The 18,131-nt window shown below is 39.9% G+C and overlaps 1 protein-coding gene across 1 annotated transcript; it reads left to right on the top strand.

Moving 5' to 3' along the window:
- The first annotated feature begins 1,309 nt into the window (after nucleotides 1-1,309).
- LOC110922148 lies at nucleotides 1,310-2,696 on the top strand. Its single transcript, XM_022166463.2, has 4 exons — nucleotides 1,310-1,472; nucleotides 1,583-1,912; nucleotides 1,989-2,183; nucleotides 2,265-2,696. Exons 1-4 carry the CDS (start codon nucleotides 1,347-1,349, stop codon nucleotides 2,454-2,456), a joined length of 843 nt encoding a protein of 280 aa, XP_022022155.1. The 5' UTR covers nucleotides 1,310-1,346; the 3' UTR covers nucleotides 2,457-2,696.
- The last annotated feature ends 15,435 nt before the right edge of the window (nucleotides 2,697-18,131 follow it).

Genomic DNA, 18,131 nt, shown 5'->3' with positions numbered 1-18,131 from the left:
TTATTTGTTTTCTATTCTATTTTATTGAGTTATGTGATCCACAATCATGTATTTTATTGTATTGTTTTCCGAATAATCTTTATTGTTATAAATTCAATGTAAAGAGTTAATTACATAATTAGTCCTTGTGGTTTGTACAAAATAACATACTTAGATACCAATAGTTTAAAATCATCTTGTAGGGTATTAAGTTTTCATTGTGTAACGTTTGGAGGTATTAACTTCTAGGGTATTAAAATAGTTAGTCCATATGGTTTTCACAAAATAACATAATTAGGTACTAATAATTAACATTAATACCTCCAAACGGTACAAAATGAAAAGTTAATACCCTAGAAGATAATTTTAAACTATTAGGCTGCTCGGTATGGTTCCCGTCTCCACCCCGGTGCCGCCACGTCACCACCGTCCTCCCACGCCGCCCCCCCTCCGTCCCCCTCCGTCCCGTCCTACCCGTCCGAGTTGTGCCGTTTGCGACGGACCAAACAGGTGGACCTCCCCCCGGCGACGCCAGTCCTCCTACGCCGCCCCCTCCGTCTTCATCCCGTCGCCGGCTTCCCTCCGTCACCATACCCACCAGCCTTAGTATCTAAATATGTTATTTTGTTCAAACCATATGGAATAACTATGTAATTCATTAATTTATCTTAATTCTTTTTGACGTAATACTAATAAGTAAAAAAGTTTTCACAATTTTGTTAAATTTAACTTTGAGTGACTTTTATATGTAAAAAGTTGTTAATTGATTTTATAAGACAAAAAAAGTATGTTGATTGGTTTTTTGTGTGAAAAAAAAATGAAGGGACTTTTATAAGAAAAAACAGAAATTATTTTGGTTTTTTATGATATTTGTACAAGGGTTAAGGTATGTACCATGTGAAAAGTGTGTTATCTCTGTTTTGTTGAAAGAATTTCATGATAGCCAAGTCTTATATCCTTCCTTCAGGGTAATAAAAAATAAAGCCGTGTGAATACTATCCACAAAGCTTCACATAACTAATGTCAAAGAATGTATTGTCCTTTGTCGATTTTTTTAATGTTGTTTTGTCCAGAAGTGTCGGGTTTGATAAGAATTGATGATTGATCTGTAAAATAATAAAAAATCAGTCTTCGGTGACCTTGGACAGGAAGGCTTGCTGCAGTCATGTAGATATTAGGTTGAAACAAACACCAAAATTAAAAAAATTGAAATGAGGATGTCATATGCAAAGTTGACTATCTTGCCGTGGGGTGCAAGTCCCTAAATAACCATAACCATCTATACATATATTTAAATGCATATCAAAGTGAAGCATTTATATAAATTCTATTTCCCTATGTATTCATACTTCCTCAAATTGAGTTAAATGGATAAACAAAATGAATGCAACATTCCAGGAATCCATGTTCATCAAATGAAAGAGATCGAAGAACAATATCAGTTATTGAATCATGAACGATCACGTATCAATGAAGAATTGGCACAGGAGAAGGTAACTTTTAGATTTTAGTGTTCACTGTTCATAAATCTTTTGTGCATATTACCCAATTCTAAATCTTACATATATATGTCTGTTGTTTTCGGTCACCAAATTGAAAACAGGCAGATGAAGAACAAATAAACCAGAAACTAACGAGGTTTTCGTACCTTGATAAGCTAATAGAATGGAAGATGTTGGAAATTGAGAATATTGAACATTGGGATCCAGATTATAGACTCGGGCTTGGTTTTCCATGTGGTTTTCCATCAACAAGAAAAGGTGGAAAAGATGTTAAAACAACAGTAAGACCAGATCTGAAATGTTGCCGGAAATGGCTTGTCAAGAAAGGGAGGATGGACATCAGTTATTTGGAAGAAGTTCTAGAAGAACATATCTGTTCAATGAAATCGAGTGACATGACATATAGTGGCACGCTAGAACTTAGCGATATGGTATGTTTTGTCAATCATAATCATAGATATATTTGATTTCAAATAAATAAACCTGTATTTCATTTACAAATTAAAGATGGAGGGCATGGCGCAAAGGATCCAACATGGAAACAAGAAACGAGCAGACGAAATGAAAATTTTTAAAAAAATAAGCAACTTCTTGGAGACAAAAGAAAGTTTCATTGAACCAGAATCCCACCCTCAGTGGTCACCAAGAAGATCAAAGCGAGATACGGATTATAATCTATATAGAAGGCATCATAAACTAAGTGTAAGACTTTTCTTCTTTGGTTATTAGTGATCTGTATTTTATTTTTTCTAGTTTTTTGAGTTATACATTTTCTTTGATTAGATTTTGTTGGAAGACGCTGACACACTAAAGAGGGAACAAAACGAACGTCAAGCAAAAGCTAAAAGTCTTAAAGCCGAGTTGCAATATGTGAGAAAGAAGATCAATTATTTAAACAACCAGCTTGAAAATGTTGATTCAAAGATACTCAAAGCCTATAAACACGGCAACCAGCTTCGAGACCAAAAGAAGTAACAATCAAGATGTGATCTTTGATGGTCGTGACTTGTGAATGTTTGGTTTGATAGGTCCATGAGGTAATTGAACTATTTAATACAAAGCAAATAAAATTGGTAAATTTGTTACATGTTCATCGAATTGATGTTTTTATGTTGGAAATGTATTTTTTTTATTATTCCTATCTTGTAATTTTCAATTTACATACTATGTACATGTCTATTTATAATCATTTGAATTGCACGTTTCATGAACAAACACTTACCATCTGTATAATTTCACTATGATAACAAGAAATAAATCAAACTCAACAATCTAATATACTCTGTAAACCAGCCTCAAGAAGACTTAGACTTCACTTTGTTTCCAAACTCAAGAATCTAAATACTATGCATTACCAAATAATTTTTGTCAGAACCATCCGAAAAGTGCTGCATATCTTCTATCCAAATTTCCAAAAATTAACCAATTTCAATATTTAACACTGAAATTTTTTATTCCCCGTCAATTTTTTTGGCAAATTCTGACCACTAATAGTCACATTACCATCATAAACATTTGTTCCGATACTACCCCACTGTTTTTAACACTATGTGATTTCATCGTTTGGAGATTATCCGAAAACTCCGACGTGCCCCCAAACACCCCTATCTGACGCTGAAATTTCCAAAAAAAAATCTATCACCCAATTTTTTCTGAAAACTTGTCTTTTTTTTTTTTTTTTTTCTTGGGTAAAGGGTTACCCCGGTTAAAATTTATTACCAACCAAACACAAAAAACAAGTGAAGACTATACGCCTCCAGTTCTCATGTATGACATGCCATACAAGAGTAAACATGCAACAGCAAACAAAGCAAACACGCTAAACAAAACACCAATACAAGTCAATCGACTATCAAAACAAAACGAGGCTGTCTCCTTAGCCACAATCGTCGTCCGCCACTAGAAGACCTCTCAGAAGGCTCTATTGTGACACCCCAGGAAAACCAGTGAACGATATAACTTACCTAGCTTCCTCAACGAGTGCGTACCAAATTTCGGGACGAAATTTCTTTTTAGTTGGGGATACTTTGACAACTCGTAGTTCGAACCTACTTTGTGTAACGTTACGTGCTTATGTGAGCTATATTATTTGATTTAATATATGTATATATGGCCCAAACGCACAACATGATCCGATCGCACAAAACTTAACCAACCGCACAAGCCCACTTTGGGCCGTACCTCTTGTATTCGGATCATAGACAACCCATTAAGGGGATTCGGCCCACTCCCCTTATACCAATGACACTAGGGTATAGGGTATACACTTCACAATCGCAAAACACAACACACAACCCTGGTTCTCTCATTCTCTCTCTCAAACCCGACGGCGAACACCCCTTTTGGATTGAAGATCCTTGTGTTCCAGATCATTCTCTTAACCGGTTAGTGTTCTTTGATGTTGTAGTTAAATGATATTATGTTGCCATGATATAGTGTATATGAATGATGTTCTTGTAAATCGAATATGTATAAAAATGTGAATCGGCTTTACATGTGTTTATTCGAATCCGAATGGGTTGGTTATTATGTTCATGAAATCGGTTTGCGTATGTGTATTAGAAATTGGTTGTGTTAATCAAGGAATCATGATGTGATAATAGGTTAATCGGCCACATTTGTAAGATGATATAAAGTCCATATGAATCGGTTTCGATATAGATGTTAATCCGTTATATGTTCATGATCAGATGTTGTTGTTGTTGTTAGGATGCATGCTAGAAAATCAGGATCAGGAGCCGAGTGTTAATCGTGATTGTGGTTGTTCATGTTGATCGGATTAGGGTTCATAAGAATCAATTGATAAAACCTTGTTTTGATCGATTAATGATGACTAGAAACTGTTAATGGTGCTAAATGGTTATTATAATTTTGGAAACCCTTTAATTGTTGTAACCGACTTGCTAAATTACGGGAATTAGTTGACCAGTCACACAAGATCAATCACACAAGTTGGTCGATCGCACAAGAAACAAATCACATGAGACTTAATCTGACCGAACAAGTCTAGTCGCACAAGGGGTCCCCAAATCGCACAAGATTGGGGGATCGCACAAGCCGTAATGTTTGTCTAACTATTGGGCCTCAAAGCCCAAAGACCAATCGCACAACCCATCCAGCCGCACAAGAGAAACTGGACCGCACAAGATAAATTAAATCGTTTTGTTGTTGGGCCGGGTACATCTGTTTGGGCTGGGCTAGCTCCGATCACACAAAAGAATCTTTGTTTAATTATTTGGGCCGTGTACTTACTGAACTACTTATGTTATTGGGCCGGGTATAAGGCTGATCGCACAACCCATTGTGGATCGCACAAGTTGTGCTGATCGCACAATAGGTTGGGCCGCCGGTTGTTTGGGCCTTGTCTTTGGGATTGTCCAAGTGTTAGTATGTTATCAACTTGACTACTAATGTGTTATACGTGTTTGCCATGATCAACGCGTGTTAATAATCTGTTAGACTCCGTGTAACCATACGTGCTTTACTAGAACCAAACCTGACTTGTATGGTAACCCTGTTAGGACGTGGTTGACCACCCTTAGTTCAAGAACATTTTGTGTATCTTACCGAGAAAACCAAGGTGAGTTCACTGCATTTCTCATGCATGCGTCCCGGTGGTTTGGGACAACTAGTAAACATTTGGAAGGGAATCTTGGGTAAACAGTTAAATTGGGTTTTGGTTATTGAACATGGAATCAATCATTATCGGATTGCCTGTAGGGCAATGGGGTAATTAGTTGATAGCGCTATTAGGTTTGACACCTCACACCGGGCTGTAAGGACGGGCGTGAACTAATTATCTGGGCATCATTACCTGTGCTTGGTTAGGGGCATTGGGGTCTGGACACTTCCAGGTTATTAAGGGGCACACTCCCCGGATACATATGGGCACACTCCCTAGGGTATCTAGCATGTTATAAGCAACATCGTATCATAGCGTTGAATCGGCTTAACAGACATTTGGTAACACCACACGTAAACAAAACTTTGAACTCACCAGCGTCGTCTGACACACTTGTCTGCATGCTTGCAGGTCGTTAGAATTCGTGACATGGACTTGCTATCTGGAGTGCTGGAGTGGTCATGGATCGAGGCTCTTGGATTAACTTATATTTGATACATTGGTTTTGAGTATTATTATGAAACAGTTGTTAAACGATTTACAACATGCTTCCGCTATACAACTCTTGGGAACTAATATTATGTTGACATTTTCTATTGGTAATTAACGACATGTTTTATTTAAATATTTATCGTTGGTTCAATGTGATTGGTGGCTCAGACTAGACTCTGATGCGTAACACACCTCGCGGAGTTCCCGCAGGTGGTATTTTGGGGGTGTTACAGTTTGGTATCAGAGCCACTGGTTATAGTGAACTAGGTTTTAAAACGTTTTTGTAAAACCAGACTATAACCGAACACCTTCGAAAATCGATCATGACACACAGCTCCAGATTGCAAGGTTCGTCTCTCTCACTTTATACATTACTTGCTTAGCAGTCACACACTCACAACATATATGAAATGAAACATTAAACACCATAGTGACTTGATAGTGTGACACTACTCTTCGACTTATGTGAATCATAAACCTGTGACACCATCCGTTGTGTTGTTTGAACGGGGGAAACTTCGAGCGCAAGCTAAGAGGCACTGAGATAAACGTGCAAACCACCTTATTATTATGGGTGCACACTTAATAATAACGTGGGGTGCATGCAAGTCCCAGTGAGGCTTATCGAGCGTGAGAAGGGTCCTGCCTTATTATGTGTGAATTTGGTAGTACGTAGATATCAACGCGATACTTGATTTCCATCTCGTTTCAATTTCCTGAACCGGTTCATTTCCAACTATAGAATCATGAGTGGACGGGGACACGGACGTGGCAACATCAACATGACTCAGGCTGAGTTGACTGACCTAATCAATACCCGTGTGGCTGAGGCATTAGCAGCCTATCAAGCTGGTACGGAATGTACCAAGTACTCTCTACTCTTATATCGCGTACACGTCCTTTCACTCCTATAATGTGTTTCTTTTCGCCCTTTAGGTCAACACGCGCAACCCCACAACAACCAGCCTGCTTGTACGTTTAAAACATTCATGGACTGCAAGCCACAGACCTTCACCGGGACTGAAGGGGCTGTGGGACTCCTGAGATGGTTCGAGAAAGCAGAGTCAGTATTTGCTATTTGTAACTGCCCCGCTGGGGACAGGGTGAAATATGTTGCGGGTACCTTGGCGGATGGTGCCCTAACGTGGTGGAATGCCCAGGTGCAGTTGTTGGGCATCGAGGCAGCGAATGCCACAACTTGGGATGACTTTAAAGAACTGATCAGGGAGGAGTATTGTCCTCGGGATGAGGTCCAGAAGTTGGAAAACGAGTATTATGACTTGAAGATGGTTGGATCTGAAGTCGAAGCGTATGTGAAACGATCGTATGAATTGGCCGACATGTGCCCGAACTTGTCCCGGCCTCTGTCTCGGATGATTGAGTTATTCATCAAGGGGCTGCCTCCGCGTGTGAAGAGTCTGGTTACTGCAGCCCATCTCAATGATTTGACACAGATTGTCCGTTTGACCCACAAGATTGTGGATCAAGAAGTAGAGAGTAACTCGTTACCACCGCGTGTTTCAACCACTACTACTGCTGCACCCACTGCCACTGCGTCCGCTAATGATAACAAGCGGAAGTGGAACGATTACGACAAAGCATCTAGTGCGGGTCAGACTCAGAAAAGGCCAGACAACTATAGCAATCGCAGCATCAGTCAGTCGTCTTCTTTCAATCAAGGCCAAGGGGGTAGCCAAAGTCAGGGTCAGTATGCGTGGAGGAAGCCACGGTGTAACAAGTGTGGCTATCATCATTTCGGGCCGTATGGTCGGATATGTAACAGGTGTGGTAAGGCGGGCCATGAGGCAAGGGATTGTAGGGCCCCACAGCCCAAACACCAGCAGCAACAGAACCAGCAGAACCAGAGACAGCAGGGACAACCACCCCAGCAGAATCAGGGCTTCAGGAAGGGGTGCTATCAGTGTGGTGACGAGGGTCACTTTAAGCGGGATTGCCCTCAACTAAACCAAAACGCTAACGACAACAACCGCCCGAATAATAACAATGCTGGGAACAACAACAACAATGGCAACAATGGGGGTAATGGAGCTCGGGGCAGGGTGTTTCAGCTTGGGGCAGGGGATGCTAGGAATGACGGCAATGTTGTCACCGGTACGTTTCCTGTAAACAATCATATTGCTTCTGTGTTATTTGATTCTGGTGCCGATTGGAGTTATGTGTCTCTAGAATTTAGTCGACGATTGGGGATAACCCCAACACCTTTAGAAGTTAAACAACTAGTAGAACTAGCAGATGGTAAGACGATAGAGGCCTCGAATGTCCTTTTCGGGTGCAAACTAGATCTCGTGGGTCAGGTTTTTGATATTGACCTCCTTCCCGTTACGCTCGGTAGTTTTGACATAGTGGTAGGCATGGACTGGTTGTCCAGGCACCAAGCGGAGATTTTGTGTAAGGAAAAAGTTGTGCGTATTCCTCTCCCAGATGGGAAGTCATTATCAGTCCAAGGACATCGTAGTGGGACGATGGTTGGTATTATCTCGGCCATGCATGCGCAGAAGTATCTACAAAAGGGGTATCCTGCAACGTTACCGTTAGTTACTAACGCTCAGTCTGAAGAAAGGAGGATCGAGGATCTGCCAATGGTGCGAGAATTCGCTGATGTATTCCCAGAGGAGCTACCAGGGTTACCTCCTCATCGTCAAGTAGAATTTCAGGTTGATCTGGCGCCGGGAGCGGCCCCAATTGCTCGAGCTCCATATCGGTTGGCCCCTGGGGAGTTACAGGAATTGTCTAATCAGCTGCAGGAATTATTGGATAGAGGTTTCATTCGACCCAGTTCTTCGCCTTGGGGAGCCCCAGTTCTGTTTGTAAAGAAGAAAGACGGGTCATTCCGTATGTGTATCGATTATCGAGAGCTCAACAAGGTAACCATTAAGAACCGCTATCCGTTACCACGCATCGACGACTTGTTTGACCAGTTGCAAGGGTCAAGTTTCTATTCAAAGATCGACTTAAGGTCGGGTTATCATCAGGTGCGGGTTAGGGAGGAGGATGTTCCCAAGACTGCTTTTCGAACGCGCTACGGACACTACGAGTTTTTGGTTATGCCGTTTGGGTTGACAAATACACCAGCGGTCTTCATGGATCTCATGAACCGCGTATGTAAGCCATATCTCGACGAGTTTGTTATAGTGTTTATTGACGACATCTTGGTTTATTCAAAGAATAAGGAGGATCACGAGCGTCACCTACGTCTCATCTTGGAAATTTTGAGAAGGGAACAGCTGTATGCGAAATTTTCTAAGTGCGACTTTTGGATTTGAGAAGTACATTTCCTTGGCCACGTTGTTAATGAAAAAGGGATACATGTGGATCCTGCAAAAGTAGATGCGGTTAAGAATTGGGCGGCACCAAAGACCCCCTCTGAGGTGCGACAATTTCTTGGTCTCGCAGGATATTATCGGAGGTTTATTAAAGATTTCTCGAAAATCGCGCAACCCCTCACCTCGCTGACACAGAAGAACACGGCGTACTCTTGGGGAACGAAGCAGGAAGAGGCTTTCCAGGTTCTAAAACAGAAACTTTGCAGTGCACCAATCTTGTCCTTACCAGAGGGTACCGAAGATTTTGTGGTCTATTGTGATGCATCGATTCAGGGTCTCAGATGCGTGTTAATGCAACGCGAGAAGGTGATAGCCTATGCCTCGCGACAGTTGAAGATTCATGAGAAAAACTACACGACACACGACTTGGAGTTAGGAGCGGTGGTATTTGCGTTGAAGATCTGGAGGCACTATCTGTACGGTACCAAATGGACCATCTACACCGACCATAAGAGTCTTCAGCATATCTTCGACCAGAAAGAATTGAATATGCGACAACGACGATGGGTTGAATTATTGAATGATTATAAATGTGCCATCAAGTATCATCCGGGCAGGGCGAACGTTGTAGCTGATGCCCTCAGCAGAAAGGATAATGCACCTAGGCGTGTACGAGCATTGCAACTCACGATCCAGTCCAATCTTCCTTCTCAGATACGAGACGCTCAGGTAGAAGCATTGAAACCAGAGAACGTCCGAGCTGAAGCTTTACGCGGCTCGAGGCAACGACTAGAACGAAAGGGAGACGGTGCTTACTACGTAACCGGACGCATCTGGGTCCCACTCTATGGCAACTTACGAGAACTTGTAATGGAAGAGGCACATAAGTCACGTTACTCCGTACATCCTGGATCAGATAAGATGTACCACGACTTGAAAACTACATACTGGTGGCCTAGCATGAAAGCTCACATAGCAACCTACGTCAGCAAATGTTTGACTTGTGCTAAAGTCAAAGCGGAACATCAAAAGCCCTCGGGTCTACTGCAGCAACCAGAGATACCCACATGGAAGTGGGAACAGATCGCCATGGATTTCGTGACAGGGTTACCTCGAACTCAGGCTGGGAACGATACCATTTGGGTGGTTGTCGACCGTCTCACAAAATGAGCGCATTTTCTGGCAATCAAAGAAACAGACAAGTTTTCGCAGCTGGCAGCGATCTACCTTAAGGAAGTAGTTTCTAGGCACGGGGTGCCAACTTCTATCATTTCGGATCGAGATCTGCGTTTCACTTCTGATCTTTGGCAATCGGTGCATAAGTCGTTCGGTTCACGACTCGACATGAGTACCGCTTATCACCCGCAGACGGATGGTCAAAGCGAGCGCACCATCCAGACACTTGAAGATATGCTTCGGGCATGCGTACTCGATTTTGGGAAAGGGTGGGAGAAACACTTGCCATTGATAGAATTCTCCTACAACAACAGCTACCACACCAGTATACAGGCAGCTCCATTCGAAGCACTGTACGGACGGAAATGCCGTTCACCCCTCTGTTGGCTTGAGGTGGGTGATAGTCAGATCACAGGCCCTGAGCTTGTGCTTGAGACATCAGAAAACATTGTGCAGATCCGAAACCGTATGGCCGCAGCTCGTGACCGCCAGAAAAGCTACGCTGACAAGCGTAGTAAACCGTTAGAATTCGAAGTTAATGATCGCGTCATGTTAAAGGTCTCACCCTAGAAGGGTGTGGTGCGTTTTGGGAAACGCGGCAAACTAAACCCTCGTTATGTGGGGCCATTCAAAATTCTTGAACGAATTGGAAAGGTGGCCTACAGGTTGGAATTACCTGCTGAGCTGGGTAATGTCCATGATGTGTTTCACGTATCGCAGTTAAAGAAGTGTTTGGCTGATGAAACACTAGTTGTACCATTTCAAGAGCTGAAGATAGACGACAAATTGCAGTTTGTCGAAGAACCAATCGAGATTATGGATCGGGAAGTTAAAGTTCGTAAACACAGCCGTATACCGATTGTGAGAGTTCGTTGGAACTCAAGACGTGGTCCAGAGTTCACGTGGGAACGCGAGGATCAGATGGAACTTAAGAATCCACATTTGTTCCCCAAAGGCAAGACAAAACTTAGCAAATCTAATGTTGATGCAACTAGTGAATTTCGGGACGAAATTCCCATTCAAGTTGGGGATGATGTGACACCCCAGGAAAACCAGTGAACGATATAACTTACCTAGCTTCCTCAGCGAGTGCGTACCAAATTTCGGGACGAAATTTCTTTTTAGTTGGGGATACTGTGACAACTCGTAGTTCGAACCTACTTTGTGTAACGTTACGTGCTTATGTGAGCTATATTATTTGATTTAATATATGTATATATGGCCCAAACGCACAACATGATCCGATCGCACAAAACTTAACCAACCGCACAAGCCCACTTTGGGCCGTACCTCTTGTATTCGGATCATAGACAACCCATTAAGGGGATTCGGCACAGTCCCCTTATACGAATGACACTAGGGTATAGGGTATACACTTCACAATCGCAAAACACAACACCAACCCTGGTTCTCTCATTCTCTCTCTCAAACCCGACGGCGAACACCCCTTTTGGATTGAAGATCCTTGTGTTCCAGATCATTCTCTTAACCGGTTAGTATTCTTTGATGTTGTAGTTAAATGATATTATGTTGCCATGATATAGTGTATATGAATGATGTTCTTGTAAATCGAATATGTATAAAAATGTGAATCGGCTTTACATGTGTTTATTCGAATCCGAATGGGTTGGTTATTATGTTCATGAAATCGGTTTGCGTATGTGTATTAGAAATTGGTTGTGTTAATCAAGGAATCATGATGTGATAATAGGTTAATCGGCCACATTTGTAAGATGATATAAAGTCCATATGAATCGGTTTCGATATAGATGTTAATCCGTTATATGTTCATGATCAGATGTTGTTGTTGTTGTTAGGATGCATGCTAGAAAATCAGGATCAGGAGCCGAGTGTTAATCGTGATTGTGGTTGTTCATGTTGATCGGATTAGGGTTCATAAGAATCAATTGATAAAACCTTGTTTTGATCGATTAATTTTGACTAGAAACTGTTAATGGTGCTAAATGGTTATTATAATTTTGGAAACCATTTAATTGTTGTAACCGACTTGCTAAATTATGCGAATTAGTTGACCAGTCACACAAGATCAATCACACAAGTTGGTCGATCGCACAAGAAACAAATCACATGAGACTTAATCTGACCGCACAAGTCTAGTCGCACAAGGGGTCCCCAAATCGCACAAGATTGGTGGATCGCACAAGCCGTAATGTTTGTTTAGCTATTGGGCCTCAAAGCCCAAAGACCAATCGCACAACCCATCCAGCCGCACAAGACAAACTGGACCGCACAAGATAAATTAAATCATTTTGTTGTTGGGCCGGGTACATCTGTTTGGGCTGGGCTAGCTCCGATCGCACAAAAGAGTCTTTGTTTAATTATTTGGGCCGTGTACTTACTGAACTACTTATGTTATTGGGCCGGGTATAAGGCTGGTCGCACAACCCATTGTGGATCGCACAAGTTGTGCTGATCGCACAATAGGTTGGGCCGCCGGTTGTTTGGGCCTTATCTTTGGGATTGTACAATTGTTAGTATGTTATCAACTTGACTGCTAATGTGTTATACGTGTTTGCCATGATCAACGCGTGTTAATAATCTGTTAGACTCCGTGTAACTATACGTGCTTTACTTGAACCAAACCTGACTTGTATGGTAACCCTGTTAGGACGTGGTTGACCACCCTTAGTTCAAGAACCTTTTGTGTATCTTACCGAGCAAACCAAGGTGAGTTCACTGCATTTCTCAAGCATGCGTCCCGGTGGTTTGGGACAACTAGTAAACATTTGGAAGGGAATCTTGGGTAAACAGTTAAATTGGGTTTTGGTTATTGAACATGGAATCAATCATTATCGGATTGCCTGTAGGGCAATGGGGTAATTAGTTGATAGCGCTATTAGGTTTGACACCTCACACCGGGCTGTAAGGACGGGCGTGAACTAATTATCTGGGCATCATTACCTATGCTTGGTTAGGGGCATTGGGGTCTGGACACTTCCAGGTTATTAAGGGGCACACTCCACGGATACATATGGGTACACTCCCTAGGGTATCTAGCATGTTATAAGCAACATCGTATCATAACGTTGAATCGGCTTAACAGACATTTGGTAACACCACACGTAAACAAAACTTTGAACTCACCAGCGTCGTCTGACACACTTGTCTGCATGCTTGCAGGTCGTTAGAATTCGTGACATGGACTTGCTATCTGGAGTGCTGGAGTGGTCATGGATCGAGGCTCTTGGATTAACTTATATTTGATACATTGGTTTTGAGTATTATTATGAAACAGTTGTTAAACGATTTACAACATGCTTCCGCTATACAACTCTTGGGAACTAATATTATGTTGATATTTTCTATTGGTAATTAACGACATGTTTTATTTAAATATTTATCGTTGGTTCAATGTGATTGGTGGCTCAGACTCTGATGCGTAACACACCTCGCGGAGTTCCCGCAGGTGGTATTTTGGGGGTGTTACATCTACTCATGCAAGACTTCTGGATGTGTGACTTGTATTCTTAAACCTCATCGTGTGAAGTTTCACACTCGTCTTCTCAATACGAACACAACAATACATTTTCTCATTTAGGACTTTTTTTAAACATCATCACTTGTGCATATGACTTTGCTGCAAATGAGCCATGTGATGCTCTCAGTGTATCCTCATGTGCGATTTTATTGTTGTTTCCTACTTTTTGACCCAATTAAGACAAATGCGAAAATCAATTCTAATCAGAACCATAACTTCAATTTGTCACTTTTACCATGAATTGACCTTCAATTTTCACAAGAACGCATCGACAACTTGGGTTTAACGTCTAGAACACATTAATTAAGAGCGTAGGTTATTCAATCAGTTCTTAGATCGATTTGAATGGTACCGTAGCTTGAATACCAGCTGAAAATTCTATAATTGGTTCGTTTTTACTATGATTAGTATTAGATACGTTCATAGACGGAAGTTTGGATGATGATAAACAAAATTGGTAGAAATTTTGGCAGCCTAACTGTGTCATCCTGTTTTATTTGAATATTGAAAGAGTTTACATCGGTTTAAGCTCCCTTCCCATCATGTCCAAAACTATTGACACTATGAGCATGACCTACCTATATAGAACTCACACTATCCAGCTCATGACACACCTGAGCAAGACTCATTCTCATACGTTATAGAACTCATTAATCATTAGATAATCAACACACGCTTTAACTAGCCTATTTACAAAGTAATGGACACACAAAACGCATCAACAAAACCAATCCATCGATTGGTGGTGATGCTGCAGCCAAATGAACCAATCGCCTGGTGCGTCGTCGAAATTGGAGACTATCAGCTGGTCTTCATTGACGATAGCATAAAATTAGAAGTAGATGTTGGTCTAGGCCATACACCGTTCCGGATTCTCGTTGTTGAAATGTAAGAGAAGAACCAGTGTTGATTTGTGCCGGCTAAAAACGCTATAACCATCGAGGTGAATTGTCGGAAGAACCCGATGTTGGTAACTTCACTTACGGTAAACGTAATCGTAACAAACATCGCACCAACTAGTCTTCATGATAACAATGAATAACAAACAAACTACTAATCGAATATGCAATAACAAACTAACCGAAATTGAACTTGTAATCACCCAACTTGATTAAACTCAAACTTGCATTAGATAACTGTTTGCTTGAAACCCTATTTATATGCGTTGAAAGGGTGTGTTGTGAAAGAGTACGTCGATCACCAAGAGGTGTGTCACACCCCTTTCTAAGGCGGAACCACGAGGTGTGATCATGAAAGGTTCTTATTGCATACGAATGTTAAACATACTACATGCTCGTAAAAATAACTTCAAATACCCATAACATTACGTAACCGAAAACATAAGTTAAGTTTGGAGTTTACATCACATCATAAAACATTGTCTGAACAGTTTACAACATTATTCAAAGATAAACATAAGTGACATCCAAGAGCAAGAGTAAGACCGCGCGTACATCCACTTTAGTTACCTGAAATACATGTGAGATTTTGGAAAATCGTCAAAATAATGTTGGTGTGAATTTATGCAGTTTTTGTATTGAACGTTTGTATACTTTGTATGAAAACATGGTATGTAATTTGTATAAATCAAGTATTTCTGTAAGTATCGAGTTTGTTAATGGGTTGCAAGGCCATTAACATGTGACACGGCATAGGAAGCATTCAAACCATAAGCATTTTTCTAGTTGTCGATTCACGAATGAGACACAAAAGCAATACTTGGTACTAGTTTTCACCAAGAGTGTGGCTGCCCGAAAACCCATTAGATCTAACCTTTTGTTCTGCGGTCTTAGTATGTATACGATTAATGGTGCTTCTGGTACCCTATTCGTGACACGTTTTCAAGTATCATTCCTTAGTTCTTGTATCCAACATACCATAACACATTTATTTTCCCCAAGCTTAAAAACTATGTAAAAGATTAAAAGTGGGGACATGAACTCACAACTTTGTGTTCCTTGCGCCGTAAACTTCACCGGTTTTTTTTGCTTATATAGCGGCGTGACCTATACGTGTTTTATTAACGTTAGTCACTAGACTTGTATCGCACAACTACAAGTCACCATCTTTTATGTATGTGTTCTTGTGTTAAAAATAATTTATATTTTTAACTATGTATCTTACTTATATTATTTTCTCAAAAATAAATATAAGTATCTTGTATTTTTCACCCGAGTTATGTATTTTGTCCAAAACCTCATTTTAAGTTTGTAACTTATCCAAGTTACATAATCTTTTAAGAAATATATTTTCATAAATATATTCTCTTGTATTTGTCTATGCATGTTGTATGTGTATTTTGTATTTTTCTATTCCTTGGGAGTATTTAGTATATTTCCAAGTCCTAATACACTATTACATATAGAGAAAGTATAATGTACTTCACGCCTTAACGTACATTAACGTACTTCACGAAATATATAACATGCGTAATTATTTTTTTGACCAAAATAACGTGCGTGATTTTGGATCCCATGCGTGATTATGTGGTCCCATGCGTGATTATGTGGTCCCATGCGTGATTATATGTTCCATGCGTGATTATACCCCTGATCCAACGGTTACCATTGTCTCCTACGTGAAGTATGATAAGCCGTGAAGTATGTTAACCTTTCTCTATATATTACATATAATACGTACTACATACACTTAGCACAAAATTTGGTGATCAATAAATATATATATTTTCCTCAAAAATATACATACTTAATATCAATTTTTATCTTGAAGAAATCATCATTTCTTAATTTTGAAATTTACTCAAAAATTAGGGAAACCTTGGTAAGTATTTTTAGGTAAATTTTTAGGGAATAAGTTTCACCAAACTTATATTTTTCTAAGTGTCAGAATTCTATAGAAATTGTGACATGGTATCCCTTAAAAATGGAGGTTTCCCATGTTTTCAAAATATGTGTTCATTTTCTTTTAAAATCATCATCATCAACATCAACAACACAATCAAGACTTACCACAAGCCAAGATCATGTAATTTACACTACATCATGAACTTGAAGCTTTTGTAAAAACTTGTAGTAACTTACCATGTTATTTAGTAGGTTTAGTTACCCTTAAAAACATGGTTATTTGTTTGTAAATCACTTTATTAAAAGATTTAGTCATTTACAACTTGTAAGATGATTTTTCTAAAAATATTTCTTTTGTATTTTTTATGTTACAAACATGTTTCTAGTCTTGTTTAAACACTAAAAATAAAAATATGATTAGTTTATTTAGAAACCATGACTTTGTAAATCTTATAAATAAACTTGGTTTCTTGAGAAAATCATTTTTGTAATCATCTATTTACAAGAATTTTAACATGTATCAAACATCATCATACTCTAAAACATTTTTATTTTCAAGTTCATGTGAAACATAAAGGATGATCTTTATGCTTACTTCAAGATACACCCTTATACTTGCTAGACCATGTGTTTAATCATCATCTAGCAAGGTTATTATGATGTTAAACATCATAAACACAAGTAATCCTCAAACAAGTTCCATTCATACACTTAATCATCATAGATTTCATGTTATTTAGCTTTATGTTAATGTTCATCTTCTTATTTCTTTGTGATTTTTGAGTTTAACTATTTACATAACACTTTAGTCAACATGACTAGAAGTAAAAACAAGATCAAGAAGCTTACTACTAGCTCTAATGGCTAGGGAAGAACTCAAGATGATAAAGATGAGAAACTAGGTGGATAAAAGCTTATGGTGAAGGTCCTTCAAGTTCCAATGCTACCAAGCTTCTTAATCAAGTTCCTAGCACCCTTGAATCACCTTAGAATAGTTGTTAGTGGGTTGAGAATGGTGGTGGTAGTGTGGGGTATTGGAGCCGTGAGCAAGGGAAGGGAAGGGGAGGTTGATGGTGTGAGTTAGGAGATGAGAATGATGATCTTTTATAACCATATTTAGTGTTTATCCTATGGGTATTATGTCTTCCAACTACAACAAAAAATCTTCCAACAAATCTAAGTAAATCAAATGGGATCTTGGTGAATCAAGGAAGAGATTACACAAAATTAAAGGTGGGGCCTACCATGACCGTCCACTTTGAGAGGCGGGGGGGGGGGGAGTGTAAATTTCATTCCCTAATTACATAAATAAGTAAGCTTTCAAGTGTAAAGTTTAGGGACTTGATGTGTTATTATGTTTTAAGGGGTGTTATGGTGTTTGGGGATCATAACTAGCTCAGAAACATTAAAACAATGCTTCTAGTAATATTTTGATAATCCGGGTAATGTCCGGTTGTTCGTTTAAATACCGGTTCGTTAAAGTGCTAAATTGAACCGTTTAGTGTCCTTTATGTATCCTTTTGTGACCCTTTCAATTCCCGACACTTAGGAGGGTATTCTGAATAATAAAACATGAATTTTGCATGATATTTATGTGTTAAAAAGTTGATTATAGCTGATTTGTGCAGAATTCTGCATTCAAAGTGCGTTTCGGGTGCTTTTTAGTGCGTATTTTAGCTTCCGGGAAGTCTATATGTTAACCCTTGTATGTACTCTTGGGTTTTTAATGTATTCTTGACGTTGGACCTACACCTAGGCCCCAATTCTATCGTC

The sequence above is a fragment of the Helianthus annuus genome, chromosome 17, assembly GCF_002127325.2.
Source record: "Helianthus annuus cultivar XRQ/B chromosome 17, HanXRQr2.0-SUNRISE, whole genome shotgun sequence".
Taxonomy (NCBI): domain Eukaryota; kingdom Viridiplantae; phylum Streptophyta; class Magnoliopsida; order Asterales; family Asteraceae; genus Helianthus; species Helianthus annuus.
Note: the sequence above shows the minus strand (reverse complement) of the source record. Positions and strands in the feature narration are given on the sequence as shown.

Coding starts and splice junctions, on each gene's coding strand:
- LOC110922148 (XM_022166463.2), top strand. CDS start 1,347: ATGGATAAACAAAATGAATGCAACATTCCAGGAATCCATGTTCATCAA. Junction 1,473..1,582: donor AAGAATTGGCACAGGAGAAG/GTAACTTTTAGA, acceptor AATTGAAAACAG/GCAGATGAAGAACAAATAAA. Junction 1,913..1,988: donor CGCTAGAACTTAGCGATATG/GTATGTTTTGTC, acceptor TACAAATTAAAG/ATGGAGGGCATGGCGCAAAG.